The following is a 24,083-nucleotide window of genomic DNA, read 5'->3' as shown; positions in this document are numbered from 1 at the left end:
ACAATAGTTGAACTATAATGTCTTTTTTTATATATTTTAAGAGAAATGTCTTTTTTTTTTAATCATTGGCAAGGATATTAAATTTTAAAATTTTGGATTGCTTCTGGACTCGTCGGGTCTTTCCGCGGCGGGGAAGATTGAAGAAAAAAATAAAATAGAAAATAAAGGTATTATTGGTATTTCACATCCATGAATTTTATATTTTTATAATAAATTAATAAGTAAGGGGTAAATTTGTAATTGTGTCATTCTGTTGGTTAGAAATTAGCTTCCGGTGGCCGGAAAGTGTTATCAAGGGAGGCAATATGCAACATTCCTATAGTTAAGGGGGCTGAATTGCTCCTAAAAATAGTTTAGGGGGGCATTATGCAACAATGAGATAGTTTATGGGAGTTTTTTTTGCTCTTTTGCCAATATTTTAAGTTGAAACAAATAATCCTTAATTTGTAGATTGATAAGGACTACATAAATTTTCATTGTTAATAAAATATTTTTTTTCAAATAATCCTTAATTTGTAGATTGACAAGAACTACATAAATTTTCACCATTAGTAAAATATTTTTTATTTTTAGGTAAAATATATATTTTTATTTTGATTTTTCATTGTTTGGCAAAAGTCTAGATCAAGATTAAAGTCAAATCCATGGATAACTTGCCAAAAATTGACAGGTAAGTTATTTTTGTTTCGTTTTAATATTTTTTTTCAAAATAAAAAATAAAAAATATTTTCTATGATATAGAGAGAGTAGTAATTGTTCAAATGATATAAAGAAATGCCTCATTACATAAGGAATTTGAGCCTCTCCCCACATTCACATATAATTAGAATTACATGAACAAACTTGTAACGACCCGAAAAGATACCAAAATAATAATAAAAAAATCTATAAAAATTTTGGCATGACCTCCGCAGAAAATGTCCCTCAACAACCTGTTGCAATACAAAAAAATAAATGCAATGGCCTCACTGGGCCTTAAATCTAACTTATCATGTCCCAATGCACAATTCAGATATTATACTACATTCCTAAAATGGTTACATACATACAAAAGTCCCGTTCCTCCATCTCATCCAAACATGGAACCCACTTAAGTTACATCAAATTACAGTCCACAAAATGTAGCTAGAATTAAAAGTCCATAGCTTACAACATTATACTAATAAAACTAAAGTGTCACAAGGTAGTTAATATTATATTTACAAAATACTAGAGTCTAAGACAAAAGATAACAAAATAGAATGGGTCTTCAAGCTCATCTAAACCTGTGGTGGACCGTCGTCCGCCACCTCTTTTCCATATCCTGAAAAAATGTTAAAAATAAGGGGGTGAGCATAAGCTCAGTAGGAAGCGTCTAAGACATACTTCTTATGTCCCCGTGAATCTATATAATGAATAGATAAAAAGTGAATGGGATCATGCCATCGGAAAACACATATTCTCAACCACAATAACAAGTATATAACAAATATCAACCAATCACAAATTTACCACGATGTCATGAAGTGCAATGTTATGCAAATGTCACTCCCCATTTCCGAAACAATTCCGTTTCAACAACCAAACCGTTAGTGTAGTCCGACCCAAGGCACCTCTATGGCGTCACGAAAGGAAGGTTGGTTAACTATCCACGACCACAAGGCACCTCCAAGGCGTCACATCCAGCCTAGTTAACTCAACTACATTCTCTTTTAGACTACACCAACATCACGGACCACTAGGCGCCTCCTAGGCGTCCGGTTTTCACAACACTTTTAGAAAATATTTTCCCCAAAACAATTTTATTTGTTCTAACAATTATTTTTCCCCCTTTCTCTTTCCCAATGGATGCATGAATGCTTTATGCTTCAAATCATTAATTTAACTATATGTTTTCACACATTTCCATTTACATTATCATCACAATTTAATGAAAATTTCTAAACATTCATTTCCTTTATTTATTTATAACCATAGCATCCATTTTTTCTTCAAGACAGTAATTAAATAAATAATCATGGAAACATACAACACATCAAACACTAAGCATGGTCATTTACCGTAATGAAAATAGACATGTATATGAACTCAAATAACACAAGGAGCACAATTATCATTGTAATTACAAAGAACTACAACAATAACAAGCTAAGTAATTAAAATTTAGCATGCTTAGAATCAAATTTAAGGGTAAAAATTCACCAAAGGCCAAGAAATTGTAAATTAGAACACCCCTACCTCAAATTGATGAAAACCCCTAATTTGAGCCCAAAAGCCGTAGAATTTCGAACTCCCTAGAGTGTACCAAAACTGAAATTGTTGGTACTCACACGTAGAGCTCGCTGTGCTATTCAATTTGCTACAAATAGCACCCAAAAATTCCAAGTATGGGAGGAGGAATCAAAGCTTGAAATTAGAAAAGAAAAAGAAAAGAAAAGAAAGGGAAGCTTCTGGACAGAGACGCAGAGAGAGAGAAATTGGTCTGTGAAATGGCCTTATGCCCTTTGTGGTGTTTTTAATACATTAGTGGGGCCCACTTACTTTTAAAAAAAAACACTTTATAACTTTTATATATATATATATATTTATATGTATACCCATTACAAAACTGGTATTGACCTTATTCCTGTGGAAGATACAACAGAGATGGGATACATTAATTGTGAGATATATTTTGTAATTGGCTAATTTCGATGTCAAAACAAGTACGATCGAGTTGTAATTTTTCAGTACGAAATTTCAAAGATTAAAGATCGGATGCGGATTTGAAGAAGGTCAAGTGTTCATGGTATACTACACTCCGAGATGATGAGAACAACGCTATAAGAAGTTTTGAGAGGTAGTGAGAACATTTAGGAAATGTTTTGAAAGGTTCGGAACAAGGTTTTGCATTCTGTCCATCTTGAACTGGTTCAAGATCTATCGAACAGGTTCAACTACATCAAAATGCTAAAATTTCAAAACTGACCATCTTGAACCGGTTTAAGAGGGCTGAACCGGTTCAAGAATCCGTGGGATTCCTTACTGTCCATCTTGAACCGGTTTAAGATGGCTAAACAGGTTCAAGAAGTCCTAGATGCATCAAGTTTCCAGTTTCCTTCTTCTGATGTTTCCTTTTTGATCCCAGTTTCCTTCTAAGTCCTATGCACGAAATTTATCATATTTTCTGAGGGATTAGGACTTTCAAAACTCTATATAAACCTTGTCATATACATTAGTTGATGATGGCTTGAGGGAAAATCAATTCTATATTTTAAGAAAGCCTTCTAGAGAGAGAAAATTCAGAAAATCAAATCTGATTATTCTGAATATATTTATGAGAGCATACACATATATTCATGAGTGATTTAGTGATGTTGTTCTCTATCTCATCGGAATCGGAGCTATACTGAAGATTTAGATATTCCAGATGAGAAGCAAGATTTAATTCTTCAACAATCGAGTTCAGATCTTGAAGAACAGAAGTAAGCGCTATCACACTTTGAAAGGGTTGGAGCATTCGTGAAGTGCTGTCTGATCTACCTGCTACTCTTCTACAAATATCAAGTGTAAGCCTGAGATCAAGTTGCTGTTGGACGGGGAGTCGCAAAGCCAAAGGATCGTCAGCGGTTGGTATGGTGTAGAACAATATGTGTAAGCCAGAGTCAAAGTTCGGTATAATTTGTTTCAAACATAGTGGATTGGTTTACTTTGAACTGCATGGTCCATGAGATTTTTCCCATAACAGTTGACGTATTTTATCAACTGGGGTTTCCTCGCTAAAAATCTTGGTGCAATCTCTCTAAACTTAACTTGCTTTACTTTTCAGTATTTATATTTATGATTGTGGATGTTTAATTGATCATGCAATTTAATCAATCATAAATTAAGCAAGTTGACCTAATAATCAGATCTAGGTCATTAAAGGAGTTAATCACAATTAAAATCAACTGTTTCCGCACCCCGCATAACTCTTGTTTTACATTAATAACACACACTAATACTACAACAACAATTAATTATACATAATATTTCTTTATTACATGAATTCATTCTAATTAGGCATCACTTATGTAGCTACAACTCTTTGATGGCAATGGAACCCGATTTCGGTATTCTGCCAAAGCCCACAGTGGGTATATATTCCTGTAGGCTGCATAGTGTAACATGCAATTTTTCAAGAAAACTCCAGTAATTTCCTGCATGTAAAAGTGAGATAGATCATATATTCGACAACTCCCCAATAAAAAAAAAATGTTGAATCAATATTACATTATGGATTAGAGTGAATGCCTACTTCAAACCATTTCTCTCTTTATACAGGTTGATTTTGCATCTTAAACTAGTTGTTTGATTTAGTCATATGAATTACCTGTTGGGGAAAATCACCATTTTCCATTTGAGAGTTGATCAACAACTTTGCACAACGGTGTAGAGGTGTTGGATCTCTCTCCGCCTATTGAAGGAGGAAAAGTTGAGAATCACACACACACACACACACAAACGCATATATAGATATATAAGTATACACAAATTTAAGTGTGTAAATGTTGCATCAATGAACAAACCTGCCCAGAATGAATTAAACCCATTATGGCCCATGCAGTATGCACCAGATTTGACCTGTTTCCTTCCAAAGGTGTATACTCCTGTTTCACAGAACACAACAATGATCAAAAACTACAAAAACATAAATTAAAGTTAACAATTAAGAGTTAATATTTAGGTGTCATTTAATTTTATGAAACAATGGATGCTTAAGCATTACCTTGTTTGGGCACGAAAGATAGCTTTCTCCCCAACCACCATCGTCGCACTGTGTTTCTAGCAGAAAATGAACACCTTTACGAACAGTTGGACAATTGTTGTAAGTCCTGCCAGCAGCAGCCAGCCCTCCTAAGGCAAACCAGGTGCCATATGTGAAGCACACTCCCCAATTTCCATACCTGCAGGTTATTTCTTCATATTATTTATCCCCAATACTTAAAACATTTGATAAAAAAATTAGCACTTGAATGGAGTGGAGTGACATACCATGAGCCGTCTGGCATCTGTACATCTTCTAGGTACCTAACAGCATTCGCGAGAAAATTCTCTCTCTCTTTCTTCCTGTGTCCAGGATATAACTTCTTAAACAAAACGAGAGCCTGGATTGAGGATGAAGTGCACTCCACATACCTGGATCACAATTCTAATAGTTAATTTCAAGGAGTTTTCACTGTGTAGAATTTGCAGAAAAATGAGCTTGTGTGGTCTTACTCATGCTCAATGACAATGTCTGCGAAGAATTCAGTTTATACACAACATAATGTGATTGTCAATTTAGTTGACAAAAATAAAGGGCATGTCATTTCGGTGAGCTTAAGAAGTTACCTCCAACCACTCTTGGGCACCTGCTGGTTCCCATGCTGCTAAACCACCATTTTTGCTCTGATTCATATGAAACATAACTTATTGATATTACAACTATATCTTAAGTCAACAAATTAACATGGTTCAACAACCTTAAGAGCATAGAAATGTAGGTGTTAATAAATTTTCTAGTTCAGCATAAATGTGTCGACAACATATTGAAGTGTGCAATTTCATCCTTTACCTGTAAAGACATCAATATATTGACAGCATCATACAGCCGCTCAGGCTCCATTTTCTCACCAACAATTTCTGGAGGCATCATTGAGAAAAGGAGACAGCACTGAATAAGATAAAATAAAGAAATTAGAAACCATCCCATGGTTGTCGAAGTGTGATCCTCCACTTGATTGAGGTATCTCACCAAAATTAGCCATTTGATTAAGGTATATCTTATCAAATTTAACTACCTTCAATCCTTCTGCAGTGCAATCAGAAACTTGCCATCCTTGATCTTGATCAGAAAACGTCCATGATCCTTTAGAAATGTGGCGGTACATGCTTTTAAAGTCACCAGAAGGATTGTCCGTAACCTGCAAATTTTCAAAAATGGTCTGTCATAATTAAGCAAAAAAAATAAAATAAAGGTATATAGAAAGAATAAATTCAGCAGCTAAAGTGAGAATTATTTTTAAGAATTTGAGTTGAAACCTGAGACTTTTTAATAAAGTCATGCCCTTTCATAAGAGTAGGTCCAATTTCATCAGTGAGATTACTAGCCAATAGTGCTTGAATGGCAAAACCAGTATCCCATTCCTGACTGCCACAACCCTGCAAATACAATGGTGATTATGAAAATTAGCAAATTGAATTATTTTTAAATCCTCACTTAGGATGAGTTTCATTAACACTAAACATATTACGCAACACTTCATTACTTATTCTAACCTGCATCTTCATTCCATCTTCAGCAACCCATAAATAATCTGGGATCCTAGCAAGGTGTTTCTTGAAATAGTCTCCATTTGGATCTTCAACCCAACAAGCAAGCATACATAATACCTGCTCAAATCAAGTGCGCGATATTTTAGTAATTCATAAAACTTTTTTCATCTCCCAAACTCATACAATTCATACCTTTTCCACGCATCCAATAGTAATGTAACGACTGTTTTCATCTTCATAATGTATGTGCTTCATTGTAGTTTCAAGAGCCTTTGCCCTCAACTTGTTAAAGGGCCAACGAGTCAAAAGAGGCTCGGTGCATACGTAAAGACCGTCCCAGAGCAAATCTTGTATCAGGGGATGGGGATAGTAAAGGTCCTCCTGCAGCAAGTACACATAAACATTTTATTTATATGTGAAGACACATTTCAAACTACTGTAAATTGATAAAATCTTAGAAGCAATAATATAGTAAGTTTACCTTTGCACATAAATGGCGCACTTTCCTCCAATTGATTTGATCGTATGGTTCGGCATAAAGTTCTTCTCTTAGTTGTAGAATGAGAGGAGTGATTGGGCCAACAAACCTTTTCCCATATAAATATGACATAGGCATGTAAACCATCCGACAGTAGCACCACATTTTCGCTGCATTTACACGAAGAAAACATTGAAATTTAAACTGAAGCTATGTTACAAATTGAGTTTGAACATCTCAAATGACCAATTCCTCTCTATTATTTGTAAAATCTAAGGATATATTAGGTATTAGTTCACAAAGGTTAAGATGTGTACTCAAAACATTACATCATGAACTTTGCTAACCTGGATGCATAGGAAGGAAAGTAGGAATGAGCCAAAACTCTGGGGCATTGGGTTGCTTCCTGACCATTCGCAAACACCAAGTATCTACAACAAATAGAGATCACCTCAGCATATGGAAGTTATTTGAAACTGATCATTGAATTATGATTTGTTCGCTTTAATTTATTTTGTTTTATAGGTAATAGAATTTAAGAGTGAATTCCATTCCCCAAAAAAAAAAATTGTCATACCGAAAGCCATGTCTTTCCCCAGGAGGGTATGGCTGCCACACTACCATGGTCAAGGATCCATTTTCGCGCTCTGGCACAGGCATTGTTTTCACCACCATCAGGTCCTTCTCCAAGTATACGCATACAAATGTAGCTGAGCGCGGTACAGAACATAGTGCTGTGCCCCTCAATGTGTAATCCCCACCCACCATCTTCGTTCTGTCATGTACCAAAATGAATTAGCTAGTTAGGTATGATGACACATGCTCTTGTGTGTAATAATTACTCCATAAATATGGATCGAGTATAGAAATAGTGGATTACAAAAGTATGTACCTGATGACAGTAGATGTAACGAAGAATTTCTTTGCGATGTTCTGCTGGGAATACAGTATTAAGATGCCCCGTAATGTACATGCACATCACCTACACAATTAACAGTGCCACTTAATCAGAGTCTCAATCGGTCATAACCAAATGCTTCAATTGATCGAACCAAAACTTATTGTGCTATGTGTAATGCTCATCAGACAGGACATTTACAATTTTGGCTAGTTTGTATTTTTTTTTTAATCAAGGTTATTATTTAACTCATGTTGACATTGATGAAAATGAATAACATTAATAATGAAGAAGGGGAGTAGCTTACCAGAGGTGGAAGGAAATAAAGGGGACCGGCATTTTCAGCAGGCCAATGGCCATCACTGGCCTGCAAGGCTGCAAAGAAATGGACAGCTCTCTTGAGGGAAGTTGTGGCTGTTTCAAGTGTGATTTCCTCACCATCACCAACCTTCACTTGGGGTATTGTTTGTTTGAACTTCTTCTCTTGCAGAAACTGGAACCACAGCAAACACCAGGATAAAATGTTAAAAGATACCCTCTCTCTTACATTTTAGCGCAACCTTTTTTAGCATAGATGGTAGTTAACATATATGAGAATAACATATCAAAATCAACATTTAAATTCTCAATTATATAGTATATGATCTTTTAAACTTTGAAGCTTTTAGTGTAGCTCATAATGAATCCTAAAATTAACAGAATTGTTAGAATGACTTAAATGTATATAGAGGGTAAAGTGTGAAGAAAAAAAGCACTGTTATATACTAAATGTGCAAATATTCTCTTGTATCAATTTGAAAACTGAAATATCTAAAATGCACTTAAGACACAAAATTATTGATTTCAGTTTGCAAGAGTATTTTGAGGTTTTATTAATAAAAAAAAAAAAAAATGCCAAAATTGACAATCAACAGATGTTAAGGGACATGCCGAACCAATCATAAGTAAATGTACGGACACCCGCAGGTAGATTTCGTTAAAGTACATGCCTGTTAGTGGCTTATCGCGGCAGAGTTTCACTGGATTTTCTCTCCTTTTCATTCGTCAATCATTGTCATGTGTTTGTCTCTCTGTCTCTATATATAATTGACAGCCAAACGTTGCTTTTTCTTTTTATGATTCATCAAAACTGTTTGACTCAATTGTCTGATTGTCGCATCATTTACAAAAATAATCATTTTAGAGAAGGAAAGGAGATATTTGTATGTATGAATACATGTTTGCAAGTACCTGCATTCGCCACAGGAGGTCGCCGCTGGGCTTGACATGGTACCGGTTATTCCAGAACTGAAGACGAGCTTCTTCAACCTCGGCTAGCTCCTCCGAGCTGCCATTGTAGTCCTGCTCAAATTCCCATATTTGCCTCCCAACGTAGTTGTTTGTGCTATACAGATACGGATCATTGCCTCCTTCCGCGATCTTCAGTCTCCACATTTTTTCCAGATACTGATAATCTATTTATGTCAGCAACCAAAAAAACAAACATTGATTTATTTATAGAACGTGTGGTCATACAATGTGTGTGTATACATGTCTCCGTCTTAATTTCCTCTTTTGGAACGTTCCAAAAAAAAGATGTTCAATTTTCTTTCGAATGTAGAAAAAGAAAATTTATAAATTGTTTGAGAACTTTTCCAAATTATCTGTTTAATGTGCTCTTAAAAAGTTGTAGTCAAAAAGATACTTATTATGAGAATCATAAAAATCATGAGTAGAGTATAAATTTGGACTAGCTACATAATTCAGGGGAAAAAAAAAAAAAAAAAACCAAATACAAACACGTACTTGTCACTAATCAATTATATGTATGTATGTATCTTCACTTTTTGAGTTTTCCAGAGTTATTTGTCAGAATATATATATATATATATATACATAAAAAAGTGAATTATATGACCTCCTTCTCTTTGGTTGAGTGTTTGGACAAGGTGGGAGCAAAAATATAGTAGGTGGGTGTGTATGATTTAACTGTTTAAAAAAAAAAAAAAAAAAAAAGATTGAGAAACGATTTGTCAATTGGTTAAGAATTATATATATGTAAGTATATGTAGGTACCTGTTTGATCTTGTAGAGCTGCAATTGGGTGACAATGACTCCAGAGGGGTAGGAGTGAGAGAGAGAGGGAGAGCTTATGATGTTTTAATAGCTAAAGCACTTCCCCATTTATATAGATAACCAAAGCTTACCCACACCTGTTGCTGTCAGTGTCATTGGAATCAAATTATTAAAGTGCTTTCCTCAGGTCGTATATGTAAGAATGCCCTCCTGATGCTGAGATTAATCAATAAAAATATGATATGTGTCAAAAATATTTAAAAATAATTAATAAAAATTATTTGGATCTTTTTACGAATTATCCAAAAGGAAATATATATATTTTTTCCCCTCATGGGTTTGAGATTTTCTTTTGTAAACCCTTCATATTACAATCGCCCTAAACAATTAGCCTAAGTATGATAAATTAACCACAATTGTAAGATTCCAATTATTAATGGAGTTTAAAGAAATCAATTTGGTTTCAAATTGCAACAAATGATGATAAATCTCAAAATTTTGGATGCCACTAAAGTTATGCATATATATAATTGGTTGGCTAATTTTTGAGTCATTCTGGAGATGGAGTTGCAACAGAGATGGCAAACAACGAATGTGTCGGCTTGAATTATCTCTAAAGATTGAATGTAAAATATTAGGGTTTGGGAATGGAGGTGGTGGCAAGCAGTGGAGGTGGTGGCAAGCAGTGGAGGTGGTGGATGGCAGAAGTGATGATTAGTATTAGTGTTTCAGAATTGGGAGAGATGGTGGACATCAATGGGGATTTGGTGGGAAGAGAGAATGAATAGTGAGTTAAAGAGGGGAGAGCCCGCTACCAAGTCTCACACATGTGTGAGAGAAAATCATCTTCCTTTTTGGATGACCCGTGAAAAGATCCAAATGATTCAGGTTTAATTTTTTAATTTTTTTTAACACATGTCATGTTGTTATTATTAGTCCATATCAATATCAGAATGAGAGCTACTTTATTATTATTATTATTATTATTATTGACAAGAAACTTAGATTCATCATCACTCACATACACTTTGTTCATTTGGAGACTCGAACCATCACCATCCACTCCACTTTGAAAGGTAAAGTTCCTTTGGAGATTCGAACCATTACCATTCACTTTCGGAGGTAAAAGTGATACCACTAAACCACAAGGCCTTTAATTTGTATGAGAACTAATTTTTGTAATCTGAAATATTTGACACCCCAGGAAGATGAACTTGACAGCTGGGAGAAGATGAATCCGCCATATATTCTTTCTCCTATTATTATTTTTTTTCTAAATTATTAAAGTTACTTATCTGGACTGCCATGTGTGTTTTGCAAAACCAATCAGCCAAAGTCATCGCCCATATATTAATTTCATCACAGGTCCCATAGGAGAAATGTACTTGGATCCTCTAAGTTAAAGATTCTCTAAGCTAAGGTAAGTTAAATTCCCTACTAAATGACACGTAACATTAAAAACCTATCTACTGCTAGTATTAAACCACGTCAACTAATTTAAAGAAACTTTGAAAACTGCACCGTTTTAAAATAAGAAAAATTTATTGTGATAACCTAGATATTTTTTTAGATTTTAATTTATAATTATTTTTGAATTCAATTCAGTGGAGAATTATTCTTTTTCAGTATAGGGTTCTCTATACCTTGAATGGTATGGGGAGGTTTTGCTTCAATGTTTTTATTAAATATTTTCATGAAATGCATATGTATTTTGTTTATAATCACCTGCATATGTAGACTTTGTGAAACTGTTTTGTTAAACGCCCATGAAATTTTTGTTATGGTTTTTCCTACTGGAACTTTTGTCTCACCACCCTCCAGTTTCAAGTATCGAAGATGAACGGAGATTGCTAGATTCGGGCTTAAGCTGAAGAGTCGGCGTTGCAGGATTTAATTTATTTATTTTGGAGAGTTTTATATATATTTGAGGAAATTGACTTTATATATAAAAGGACATTTTTTTTATGATCCTGAGTGTATTTTGATGTATTTGGATTTTAATAAATCGAGGATTTTAGTGGAAAATTTGGGTCGTGACATTTACGTTTAAAAACTGCATCGTTTTGAATTAAGGAAAATTCACCATACTCTAACAACGTTTAACATATTATCTCTCCTATCTTTTCCAAAAAAAGATCATCCCTCTCTCTCTCTTTATTCTTTGCCACGTTTTTTGGCGCCTAGAAAAATCTTAATACAATATGTAGAACGATGACAATACAAATGCATGATATCTTGATCTATGTTACTGCTTCAAAATACTATCCATTACCTTTTTATTGTATTACCCAAATCAAAAAATAAAATGATAAAAAAATCAAAAATCTAAAAATTTCGTGCAAACAATCCTTTAGAACTGGGGTTATGTGAATACCAACTAGGAAAAAAAATCTAAAATTTGTTATTATTTAACAAAGAAATAGAGACAGCTACTTGTTTCAGATATAAATAAAGAGAGAGAGAGATGATCTTTTTTTGAAAAAGATGACATGGTTTAACACGAGTGGTAGATAAGTTTTTAATGTTACGTGTCATTCTATAGAGAGAATTCAACTTACGATAATTTAGAGAATTTTTAATTTAGAGGATCCAAGTCCAGGAGGAATACCCCCCTCCGGTCCTAAAGGAGAAATACCCCCCCTCCCCCACCTCTTCCCTTGGTCTTCAATTCTTCACCTACATAATAAGAGCCCAATCTACCATACTTAGCATTTCGAATAGAACAATGCCTATAAATTGGGCTTAACTGCAGTTAACAGCTCAGAAAAGAAGCAATTGAATCAGATTTGGTGAAACCAACTTAGCTGTAAAGGCTACTCAAGATGCAATACCTTTACAAGTATGGACCATAATTACCACAAGAGTTGTATACCCATGGGTGGAGCCAAAAAAAAAAAAATATTCAAATAATCACTACAATAAATATAGATTCTATAAATCAAGAGACAAAGAAGAAATATTATTCAAAATAATATGTCAATCAATGAGTAATGAGTAATTTAAGAAAGATAAATAGTTAACAAAAAAATTAAAAATGAAAGAATTTTGAAAGGGAAAAAAATTGGAGTTTGACTCAAAAAGGAAAATTTGACTTTTCTTAAAGGAAATTAAACGAATTTAAAGGGTAAAAAAAAAAAAAAAAGAAGAAGAAATACAAAATTTAAGATATAATTTTAGAAAATAAAAATTTTTAGTGGGTATTATATGATTTTTTTCACATATACATGTAAAAATTTATAAATTTAGTATACAAGCAGACCATGGGTGCACGTACCCCTTGGGCATACACTGGCTCCACCCTGTGCATACCAATAAATAGCTGGTTTTTCCTTAATTTACTTGAATGACCTTTGAGAGCTGGCTGGTTATTTTTTGTTGTACTTGACCCTATCATATTGTCTAAACAAGCTTTGTATTGCAATGTTTGATTGCCCAATTCAGTTTTCTTCAGCCAAAAGGAAGAAACACCCCATTTTCAACAACTTGATACATTATTTTTAAAAACCCCATTTTTAGCAACGTGACCACCCATAAGGTATTAAATCAAAGCCCCTAAAAGACATCTATCTACCAGTGAATATATTGGTAGATATATTCAATTGGCTTGAATGGTCAGAGTAGGCCTATGTATCCCATTTTGAGTCTCATTTATGGGCCTCTTTATGTTTGACATTATTTACAATTTCAAAGCTGCATGTTCTAATATATTCTTTCTTTTTCAAACTATCCATTCTTCTTCTATTAAGTGGAGTTTAATGCCAATAATTTGGTAGGGTTAAAAAAGAAGAATTATGTATACATTTGAAGATGGCTAAATATTTCTCCTATTTTACTCAATTTCTTGACTTGTTATGATATTTTTCATTATACTGAATCAGTCTCAGGTTTATCCACACATTTCGATATTTGTTAACTATTCCCACGTGTATAGAATTTTATAAATGATTTTTGAAATTTCGATTTTCCTGAGTTGTTCTACGTGATTGCAAAACAGAAAACCCACATCTCTGATTTCTCAAGATAATTTACTTTTATTTCTTAGAAATTTATTTAATGCCAAAACAATTTTCAAGTAGTGTATTTATGAATATAGTTACACAATTATGATACAAGTAATTAATAATTGGTGGTGTTAATATAGCCCAACCTCTGTGGTACCTTGAGAAAGCTAAAGGCCAAGCCCAACCACCATCAAACATGCACCTTAGTAATAGAGGCTGATGGATGGGCCTACATTATATAGACCGACCTCATCAAGTTTGAATATAAAGCCTATAATTAACATGATTAATGATGTTGGCCCATGTATTAATTATAGAGCCTTGAATGTATCAACTAAAAGTTGGTTCAAATTCAAGGCATTGAGATTGAAAGCTACAAGGCTTTCTCATACCTAAAGCAGTGAAAGCCAAGAATAAGTCCACAGACTACTACTACATACAAATGTTGTGTACCACCAATCTCTCTTGCTTGGTGGTACCTGTACCATCATGCTGGCCTTAACATATTTTCTCCCGGCAATAAGATAAGCCGAAAAGTATCTCCACCTAAAAAAATAGACCCAACAGGTTAGTGGCCTAACAACATCAGTCTTTTACTTTCCAAAGACAAGTAAGGGTTCAAGTCCCTGAAAAGACAAGTGTGTGTAAATACCAAATAGGAAAGAAAAAATAATAATAATAAATAAGAGAAGCCAAAAGGCTGTGATTTTTATTTTTTATTTTTATTTTTTTTTGAATAATTTGATTAGTTGGTGGGCTTTATCTTTATGCAACAACATCCAGGTTAATTTTTTTATTTATATATATATTTTTTATTTTCCTGGCAATAAGAGAAGCCAAATGACATTTGGTAAACTAATAAAAAATTCTCTAATTAAAAAAATAACCCCACAAATATGTATTAGTATATTACAAATAAATCTCAATATTAATTTATATTTGATTAGTTTACTAAATGTCAAATGGTCCAAAACTATTTATTAATTTCTCGTTTTATTCCATATTTTTTACTTATTTGTTACTATGTAATTAGTCAGACCTCATAGGACCAACGCCATACAATAATTTCACTACGTATAACATATTTAATGAAAAATTATTATTTAGTCTCGAAACTGTTAATTCCGATTAATCACGACACATAAACAAATATATATATATATATATATATATATATATATATATAATATAAAATTAACATATTTTTTAATTATATGTCAACACGTGATTCACTAAGAACCAACAAATTAGGATCATTAAATAATTGCTCCATATTCGAACAAATCAAAGTAAAATCTGTTGCCACAACGTGAAAGTCCTAGTCACCAACTTGGACTGTGAGACCACTTGGTAACAAAAAAAAAAAAAAAAAAAAAAAGGGTAAAGTATAGAGATCCTGAGATTTGGGAAAAAGTCATGCAGATGAAAGTTCACTTATTTTGGAACAATGACATTCCTTCATGTTTGAAAAATGGACAAAAAGATTCAAAAAATGATAAATTAACCTTCCTATCCTTTTATATAAAATTGACATTTTAATTGACTTAACTACTCTTGGATTAAACCCTAACCCAAACCTATCTCAAACCCAAACTCGCTTGTGTAAAGAGCCCTCTCGACGTTGTGCCTTGCTTTGGTCAAAATGTGAAATCAAAAATGAAAAATATGGGTTTGACTGTAGTCATTTGGGGTAAGGTTGAGTCTCATGAAAACAAACCCAGGTTGGTCCCAAAAACCATATACAACCAAGGTTGAGTCCCACGAAAACAAACCCAAGTTGAGTCCCAAAAACCATATACCACCACCACCACCACCACCATTAACATCATTCTAAACATAACTTACATTTACAGAGGATATAAGAACCCAAATAGTATACGTATATATTATACACAATATATATATATATATATACACATATATAACCCTAATTTGTGTGTATCAATGTATCTGTAAACAGTAAAATAGAAATTAAAAATCCATCCTAAACCAAATCGACTGATCTTAAATTTATGGAGAACCAAATTGAAAACCCATGAAAACAATTGGTAAAACCCTATACACACACGCACACACATAATATACATTTAAATCTTAAATTAAGATAGAGAAGAGACCCAAATGGTTTTCTTTACACCACTGATAAGGACAGTACCATTGAAATGTTGGAACTTGATCATCCGTGAAGAAATTGTCGTGGTGGTGGCGTTGAAGGTCTGAATGTTGAGGGATATGGCAGAGGCTATGAGGGTGTGTATTGTGTGGAGGTAGTGCTCGAGGAGCCACCGGATAGTCTCGCCATCGGACTTGTGGCCAAGGTCTCTGGTCAATTGGAAAATTCTGGCGGCACACGCCGCCAACATGCGTACACTCCGGCCACGACCTTCCACCTTAGTGTGGCGTTCCTTCAACGCCCTCGGTGACGTTGATTTAGATGGGTGGGCGGTGGAGGGGAAGATGGGCGGCGGCGGTGGTGGGGAAGATGGGCGGTGGCAGTGCCTGTGTGTTTATATCTATCTACCCTATAAGGTGTATTTAATTTATAATATTTAAATACATTTTAAAACACTTAATTTTTATTGTTACGTGACTTTTCAGATTTCTAATTTACGTTCTTATATATACCTTTTGATTTCTAATGGTTGCCCCGTTTAGGATTTCAACATAAATATTATCACTCAGTTTTCAATTTACATGATTCACCTTTTAAAATCTAAAGGCTGCATAGTTCAGGAATTCAATGCTTTTTTATATTCCTTGTCAATACATTTTTTTCTTAATTGCTAGCGCACCAATTTGCGAAAGAGAAAGAAAACAAAAAACAAAACTCCAGTCACCCCTTCTGTTTTATATACTTTTAGCAAGTGTCTTATTCTATAAAGAATTTCTTTCAAATTCAAACACTTTTTATATAACAAACATTTTCTTTCAAAAAGAGTTACTGTCTAGTTAAAATAGACTCCTATCAACTCTCAATTTAAATTATGTTGTATATACTAAATTTTTTTGTAAAATAAGATAAGCTTCCTTAAAACTATTGAAAGTATATATCGATTCAATCATATAAAAAAAGATAGATAGATATTTCAACTTCCTAAATTACTCTCTCACTCTTTCTCTCTTTCCATCTTTCTATGTAAAAATTTATGTGCAAAAAATTATTAAATGCGGTCGCACCTTTTTGTTGGAGACACATATTTGATTAGTGTGCAACAAATTGGTTTTCAAAAAAGTTAAGGCAAAAACTTTTTAAAGTTGAACAAACATATCCTTTCATAAATAGATATGTAATATCCTATAAATAGGATAGTTATTCAATGAATACAATATAATTTTTACATTTTCCTCTTTGTTTATTTCCTAAATATTCCTCCTTACTACCGATATACTATCTCATTATATATCTTAAATTTATGGGCAACATGATAATGGAAGACTTGGTAAATGTTCTTTCATGAACGTGACAATCTTAAAGCCTTTTATAGTCATGACTCTCTAACAGACAGAAGTTTCTTACTCTCTTTTATGTTATTATACTTTTATTGATATTTTTATTGGATTGTTATTATTTTATAATACTCTATTTGTACTATTTATATTTTGCTATGACTAAGTGTTTTGTTCCAATTACATTATGATCATGTTTAATTGAAAATTTTTCATTCTGTGTATATAATGTGTTTATTTTTCTGTGTTCCTTTTCTACATAATTTTGTGTTCCTTTTCTGTTTAACCTTTGTTATATTCTAATATAGTATATGATTTGATATAATAAATCTTTTGTACTATTGATTCACTAGCCTTTTTCATTGCTTGGCGAAATAAAATTATATTCTTTAATTCTTCGACTATAAAAATTACTGCAAGAATATTAGGGTTTTCATAAGGTTTTGTATAAAAAGACTTTGAAAATGATGAAAAGTGACGAAATGATTGACTTAGTAACGGATTAATGATAACTTAAAGTTTTGAAATTATTCTGCTATGAAATTTTAAATGAATAAAAAAAATTAATTTAGCACTTATATTAATTTGCAAGTTACCGTTACTTTAATTTTATTTTAGATTTTTCTTTCTCCATTTCGTTTCCAAATAATTTTTTGTTGTCATTTAACGCATGTGGTTCTATCTGGGGTGTGTGTGTGTGTGTGTGTATATATATATATAGGAAGATGAAAAAGGGTAATTTGGTCTTTTAATTATTTTGATATTTTATAATTAAAATTAATAAATACTGAAGGGTAAAACTGACTTTTCACATGTTTTAAGGCTCTGTTTGGCTTGCAAATTTCACAAGGGGTTGTTTGTCCAAAATAGGGTAATTTACATCTCAATGTCTTTTTACCGAACCTCATAGGTGTTACTTTACTCTTAGAGCATCTTTAATGCTAAAAGTCATTTTCGGATGCCAAATCTATATTTTGACAAATGCTACAATGTCAAAATGCTACATTTTAGTAATTCTGTTCTAATGGTGCATTCCATGCAAAATACTATTTTTTAACACAATTACCATTCTTTTTCAACTATCATTCCTACCATTCATATTTGCATCAGTAATATTAATATTAGGCACATTCCAAGTTAAGTTGTAGACATTAGAAAGAAACTAAAATTCAACCTAATTAAAAAGAAACAAAAATCTAAAATACCTGGTAAAAAAAGGATGAATATATATATATATATATATATGAATAAATTTATATATTTGATTATATTATTATATAATTTTTTTTTCTTTTTCGAAAATTCATACATACATATATATATATATATATATATATATATGTATATTATATATATATTTGATTATATTATATTATATATATTTGATTTTATTATTATTAAATATATATACATAGTTTTAGGGCAAATCATTTCAGCCCCCCCAATTGCCTCCGTCTCTATTCTCGGCACACTTCTTTGTTCTGTTTTTCGTTCTCACTCTAAAACTGCCCCTCTCTCTCTCTCTCTCTCTCTCTCTCTCTGTGCAACTACAAACTACAAAATAAACAAGAATCAGAAGTTCAAAACCCATATCTTTCAGTTACAAAATCAACAAGAATCAGAAGTTCAAAACCCATATCTTTCAGATTTCCATCTCCCGCTGTTCTAGTTCGGGTTCGCCGTAAAAGTAGCTTCAGCTGCTGTCTCTCAACTCTCAAGCTTGCTCCCCTCTCTCTCTGCAACTACTAACTTGTACGTATGGGTTTTGTTTTAATTTTTTTTCTAAATCAACTAATTAAGGTCTGTAATTCTTGTTTTGCAAACTAAATCATATTTGGTGAAATTTTTTATGATCTTTTTTAAATAAATATATATCTATATATAGACGAATTTGGGTTAAAATTATATGTGTGTGTGTGTGTGTGTGGAACAGCTTATTGAGATTATACCTTTTTATTGGAATTTTGATGGTAGCGATGGCAGAAATTTTATTGAATTGCAATGAAAGGGATAGAAACGGATGAGATGGGCAGGCCTTAAAAGTTCCTTTGACTTGGAATGGCTTCGTATGAGAAATAAGTAGTCTGCTAAAAAAATTTGGCAGCTGCTATATGTGAGAGAGAGGAAATTTGAGAGCTCAAATGAAAGCCATTGGAGAGCTCATTTTTTACTCACCTCTCATATTTTGAATTTGAGAGCTCAAATAAGAGTGCATTGGAGATGCTCTTACTAATAACACTTGATGAGTTTTGGCGCTAAAGATGGCGTTATGTGTCATTGCGGTCCAATACATTTCTTTATTAGTCTTCTTTGATGAGTTTTGGCACTAAATCTGTTCTAGATCTTCACTGTGCGATTGTCTTCTCGGACTGTCTAAGTCAGTTTCTCGATTTGCTGATGTCACCGCTCTCTATGTTCAGGTGAGAGCCTCCGCCCCTTTTTTCCCCTGAAATTTAGTAAGAAAGAAATGCTCACACACATAACATGATTCTGATGGTGTCACTAATTTTTTTTTTTTGGGTTGCATGCCAACATACCAACAGACGCATATAGTCTCTAATCTGTTTTGAAGTTGGTTTGCTTGGATATTGTGTTTTGTTGATGTATAAGCATTTTCTATCCTGTCCATGTAGACTCCAGAATATGCAGGGCATATATGATCTCTACTCACCAACTTCTAGTTTACATCTTATTTTTATCTAGCTATCACTTGTGTTGAGGTTGAATTTCGCCACGGTCTAGTACGACACCGTTTCCTGCAAAATAAGGATGGCAAAGTCAAACACCGATGTGGTGCCGGCCGTTGACCCTCCGACGATCAAGTTAGCAAGGATTCTCGATAGAGAATTTTAATCGTAATTTGCTTAATAAGAGTTTTTTTTGTGTGTACCTTATCCCCGAGTCGTCTTTGTCTTTATAGTCACTTCCCTTATTCTTGATAAGGGAGTTTCATCGTCCTTAGCCCATGGAGCCTACCTCGTGGAAATCCTATCCTTGATAAGATTTGAACTTATCCCATGACAAATCCTATCCTAGATACGATTTATCATCATTCTTATCTAATAGAATGGTTATCCTTAATAACGAGATATTATCGTCTGAGAGTTGGAGAAATCTGGTGGCAGGTCAATATTTAATTCCCGTTTTTGTTAAGTCAAGATAGGCTAGGGTTATTTTTCCCTATCAGTTGCCCCCTATTTCTGGGTACGTGGTGGACCAAGGAAATACTTTCTATATTCCATTTGTTTCCTATTTACTACAGGCCCCTTCCATATTGTAGTAGGACTCCTTTACAAGAACTTCACTGTTACTTGAAAAAGAATTTTCTTTCCTATAAATAGATAAATATATATATTTATTTATTTACCTTCCTTTTCTTTTTGGTCTGAAATTCTCCAAACTGGATCCTAACTGTGAGTTTATTGTGGATCGTTGTAGATACGTAATTAGGTCAAGTTGTCTCTACCAGGTTATTGGTGTAATTCCAAAGTGGTTTCGCTATTTTTGCGATATCCGATACCTCATCATGTTCGTGCAGAAAAATAACTTGAATACTGAATCTCAATCCGAGGACTCAACCTCTGAAAGTGTTGAAGAACTCGATCCTGACTATGCTGATGAATCTGGTGTTGATTACTCCTCAAGACCAATGACTGCTTTTTCCAAGCAACCTCCTCGTGAAGGAGAATCCTTAATGAAGGATGAGACTTTACAGAGTTGTAGAGTTATTCCTTCATCTATTCGTCTTCACAAACCCAAACCAGAAGATAGATGTTCTTCTATTCGTTTGGGTGAGGTATGTTTTTTCGAGTCGACTTTTGCTGCGGGCTTGCGTTTTCCGATTCATCCATTTGTAGAAGAAATTCTTTCTCATCTGAAGATAGCTCCTTCTCAAATTGCTCCTAATTCATGGAGAATTAGTATAGGCTGTTTGATTGTTTGGGGAAAGTGTGGCAATGGCCGTCTAACAGTAAATCAATTCCTGCATTTTTATTATCCCAAGAAGAAAAAAGACAATTTTTGGCACTTCCAGTGTAGATCAAAGAAGACATTCCTCCTTGTTGCAACTCCTGAAAATAATAAAGGTTGGAAGAGTCGTTTCTTCTTTATTTCCGGTGCATACGGGAAATTTCCAACTATTTGGAATAATTTAGATCCAACAGGTAAGATTTATACGTATATAGTTTCCAAATTAATTTTTTTTTTTTTTTTTTTTTTTGTACCCGAGGGAACAGTACCCTCGGGTACTGTTCATGAATAGGATTTTTTTTTTTTTGCACCCGAGGGAATAGTACCCTCGGGTACTGTTCATGAATAGGAATTTTTTTTTTTTTTGCACCCGAGGGAATAGTACCCTCGAGTACTGTTCATGAATAGGAATTTTTTTTTTTTTTTTGTTGCACCCGAGGGAATAGTACCCTCGGGTACTGTTCATGAATAGGATTTTTTTTTTTTTGCACCCGAGGGAATAGTACCCTCGGGTACTGTTCATGAATAGGAATTTTTTTTTTTAGGTGCAACTTATTATTCTTTTTCCCAGAATTTAAACACAAACCAACCCTCTCCATTCCAGAAGCCGAGCATGTTGGTAATGCCTCTTCTTACCCAGTAAAGACCTTTAGCGATCTCATAACTGACGAGGCTTTAGATTTGTATGTACGAGCTCATAGCTCAAAGGAAACCTCCACCCACTTAGAGAAAGGTAAGAAAAACAAACATACTTATATGTGAACTTATTGATTTTTAGTTAATATCTCATTAAGTATTTCCCTTATTACTTTTTATGCAGGCAAGAAGCTCAGTAAAAGACTCCTAGCCCAAGTCCGGTCAAGTAATCTCCCTTCTACTCCTACTTCCAAAAAATTACGAAGGGTAGGAGAAGGGAATCATGGTACATCCGCAAGCCCTGGAGTGTTATCAGGTCCTACTCTTGTACCTCTAGGTTTCAGCGGATTTGGTGGGGTTCCTACTAGTTTCGAAAGTTTTTGTTCAGTATCAACCAACCAAGCCTTTTCCCACGGGGAATCGATTCTCGATGACGCTAATGTCGCGAATGACAAGTTACATAAAATGGTAGTAAAAGACGACACTGCCAGATTGCAGAGTCTGCCAGCATCTGAGCTTTCAAAGAAATTTCTTCATCTAATCAGCCAGGTGAGATTTTACCCTTATTATGCGCATCTCTTTTTTTTTCGTTTATTTATTTATTTATTTTTAACTGTTTGCCACTATTTATTTATTTATAGGGCACTACATACTCTGTTGTTATCGCCAAAGAATACGAGAAGCTTTCCTTAGAGATGGTTTCCCTCAAGGCTAAATATGAAGATGTTACTTCTACACTTAAAATAAAAGAAGATGACTTGACTAATGCAAAATTAAACTTTCAAGATGAGAAAGTGAAACTTACCAAAGAATACTCTGATAAGCTGGAATTCGAGAAGCTAGCTGCCGTGGAGAGTTTTAAAAATTCTGATGAATTCAAGGTGCTCATAGGCAAGGCTTGCTGTGATGGTTTTGACTGGTTCAAAGCTCTTGTCGGCAAAGATCGTCCAGACATAGACTTTTCTAGGTATGACGTTCTAAGTGAGAGCGAAGAGGAAGATTGAATTCCATAGTATTAGTCATATATATATATATATATATATATATATATATATATATATATATTAGGTTTTTTGATTTCTCAGTATGTTGTTCCTTTAAAACTTTTCAGAATATCTTTGAATCTAGAGAATAGTTGCTCTACTTTTGTCTTTCATGGTATTGTTCCATACTTGTTGTTTCCTTATACAGAACTCATTTTACTTTCCCAGGCTTCACTCAGCCCGTCCTTCTTTCGAAGGAACATATTTTTACGAGCTTCACCCAGCTCGTCCCTTTAGTAAGGAAAAGTCACTTATTTCTTTTAATAAAAAAGGGGACTTAATGTGTCACTAGTCCTTATGTGACTTATAAAATTCAGTAGAAACACGTGCAATAAATACGAATAACCATTTTATTAAAGACCTATCGAAAATAATAATCGATAGTTGAATATTAGCATCCGTTACACACTGGTCTGCTTTATTGTAGCTAAAAACATTCTATCACTTTTAAAAGTGAGATAATAAAATAAAACACAGCCTGGCATGAGTACCTACTGGTAATATTTCCTCAAATGTTCTGCATTCCACGGGTGGGGAAGCTGGCTTCCACCAAGTGGCTCTAACCAGTATGCCCCCGGTCTGTTGCTTTTGGTTACTCGATAAGGGCCCTCCCAATTGGGAGCTAACTTTCCTTCCCCCTTTTCCTTAGTAGCCGGGGTAACCTCACGAAGCACCAGGTCTCCTGGCTCGAACCTCCTTGGCTTGACTCGGGCATTGTAGTACTTGGATATCATCCGCTGGTAAGCCGCGACCTTGACCTGGGCCTGCTCCCTTTTCTCTTCTACCAGGTCTAGGTTTAATCGTAGTTCCACTCCGTTCTGTTGAGGTTCAAAATACTTGGTTCTGAAGGTAGCAACCTTTGTTTCTACCGGGATCACAGCTTCACTTCCAAAAGCTAACCCAAAAGGGGTCTCCCCAGTAGGGGTTCTTACGGTAGTGCGATAGGCCCATAAAACTCCGAGTATTTGTTCAGGCCACAAGCCCTTGGCCTTTTCTAGGCGTGTCTTGATCATCTTCAATATTGTCCTATTCGTGACTTCAACCTGCCCATTGGCTTGGGGATGGGCAGGAGAGGAGAAATGAACTTTGATCCCAAGTTCATTACAAAAATCGAGGAACTGCTCACTTTCAAACTGCTTCCCATTATCGGTCACAATTACCCTTGGTGCTCCGAACCTGCAGATTATTGTCTTCCAGAAAAACTTTTTTACTTCATTCGCTCCAATATGAGCTAATGGCTCAGCTTCTACCCATTTGGTGAAATAAATCGATAGCCACAATTACGTATTTAGTTTGTCCCT

At 34.1% G+C, this 24,083-nt stretch overlaps 1 protein-coding gene and 1 pseudogene across 2 annotated transcripts; one reads left to right on the top strand and one right to left on the bottom strand.

Annotated features, from left to right (window-relative positions):
• Nucleotides 1-3,993: 3,993 nt before the first annotated feature.
• On the bottom strand, nt 3,994-9,077 carry LOC132286276 (beta-amyrin synthase 1-like; annotated as a pseudogene).
• A 12,391-nt stretch (nt 9,078-21,468) lies between these two features.
• On the top strand, nt 21,469-22,873 carry LOC132284851 (uncharacterized). Of its 2 annotated transcripts, XM_059786986.1 has the most exons (3): nt 21,469-21,836; nt 21,924-22,288; nt 22,381-22,873. In XM_059786986.1, exons 2-3 carry the CDS (start codon nt 22,205-22,207, stop codon nt 22,741-22,743), a joined length of 447 nt encoding a protein of 148 aa, XP_059642969.1. In that variant the 5' UTR covers nt 21,469-21,836; nt 21,924-22,204; the 3' UTR covers nt 22,744-22,873. The 2 variants fall into 2 exon arrangements, with proteins under 2 accessions (XP_059642969.1, XP_059642970.1); XM_059786987.1 differs by having other exon boundaries at nt 21,469-22,288.
• The last annotated feature ends 1,210 nt before the right edge of the window (nt 22,874-24,083 follow it).

The sequence above is a fragment of the Cornus florida genome, unplaced genomic scaffold (assembly GCF_030987335.1).
Source record: "Cornus florida cultivar Cherokee Brave unplaced genomic scaffold, ASM3098733v1 CherokeeBrave_3.0.0_Hap2_Chr11, whole genome shotgun sequence".
NCBI lineage: Eukaryota > Viridiplantae > Streptophyta > Magnoliopsida > Cornales > Cornaceae > Cornus > Cornus florida.
This window is presented reverse-complemented; position numbering and strand designations above follow the sequence as displayed.

Bases quoted from the DNA above. Each gene is read 5' to 3' on its own strand.
- LOC132284851 (XM_059786986.1), top strand. From the start codon at position 22,205: ATGGTAGTAAAAGACGACACTGCCAGATTGCAGAGTCTGCCAGCATCT. The intron at 22,289-22,380 runs GTGAGATTTTAC...ATTTATTTATAG, and splicing joins TTCTTCATCTAATCAGCCAG to GGCACTACATACTCTGTTGT.